We start from the raw sequence: 1028 nt of genomic DNA, 5'->3' as shown, positions 1-1028 counted from the left end.
AAACGTTATTTTTGCATTCGTACTACATATTAGTGGCCCACCTTGTACATCACATATACATCGATCCCGACAAGCACACCGCTCGTGTTGTCCGCGCCATTGGTGAGCTTGCACGCTGCATCGGATCAGAGGGCCTCGTCGCCGGCCAGGTCAGCAGATTGTTCTATTCCGATTTCATCACCCAAATAGTACAGAATGGAAATGTTCTAATTCTATGAATCATTTGAAGATATTGTAATTAAGAAGGATGATTTGCATTGGTATCTCCGTACGTACATTTGAATTACAAATTGAAATTTACAAGTTGTCACATTTCTCAAAATATAATGGGTGTCTATGTACTTCTTGTTAGGTTGTTGATCTGGAGATAACCGGCTCAACTAAGACCGTACCTCTTGACCGCCTTGAGTACATCCATCTCCACAAGACTGCTGCATTGATCGAGGCCTCAGTGGTTATTGGTGCAATCATTGGAGGTGGCTCGGATGACCACATTGAGAGGTTGAGGAAGTATGCGAGATCAATTGGGTTGCTGTTCCAGGTGATTGATGACATACTTGATGTGACCAAGTCATCTGAGGAGCTAGGGAAGACATCAGGGAAGGATTCGGCGAGTGACAAGACGGCATACCCAAAGTTACTAGGGTTGGAGAAATCACGGGAGTTTGCAGAAAATTTGCTCCGTGATGCAAAGGAGCAAATTGCTGTTTTCGACCAAGACAAGGCAGCACCACTGTTGTCTTTGGCCAATTATATTGCCTATCGGCAGAACTAAGGTGATGGTTTATAGATCAGTTGTTCATCGTTGATCTGCGACTTGGTACGATCATTAAGCCTTCTTTAGTTCGAGGAGTATCTGAATTCTTCCTCTGAACTACATATGCCGGTTTAGTTTTCTACCATACGTTGTGTGATGAGAATCTATATTTCATCACAAGTGCCAGACGAGTTAGTTAAGTATTGGCAAATGCTAATGTGCCATTAAGATAAGCAAAACATTATAATGGGAATCAGCCATTATGTTTTAT

The 1028-nt window shown here is 42.5% G+C and overlaps 1 protein-coding gene across 1 annotated transcript in view; it reads left to right on the top strand.

The window, feature by feature from the left end:
* LOC119349962 (heterodimeric geranylgeranyl pyrophosphate synthase large subunit 1, chloroplastic-like) overlaps positions 1–775 on the top strand; it is a 1860-nt gene extending 1085 nt beyond the window's left edge. Inside the window, exons 2-3 of the mRNA XM_037618039.1 lie at positions 34–149; positions 353–775. Of these exons, the coding sequence (XP_037473936.1) occupies positions 34–149; positions 353–775 (539 nt within the window). The remainder of the gene's footprint in view (positions 1–33; positions 150–352) is intronic.
* Positions 776–1028: the final 253 nt, after the last annotated feature.

The sequence above is a fragment of the Triticum dicoccoides genome, chromosome 1B (genome assembly GCF_002162155.2).
Source record: "Triticum dicoccoides isolate Atlit2015 ecotype Zavitan chromosome 1B, WEW_v2.0, whole genome shotgun sequence".
NCBI classification, from domain to species: domain Eukaryota; kingdom Viridiplantae; phylum Streptophyta; class Magnoliopsida; order Poales; family Poaceae; genus Triticum; species Triticum dicoccoides.
Note: the sequence above shows the minus strand (reverse complement) of the source record. Positions and strands in the feature narration are given on the sequence as shown.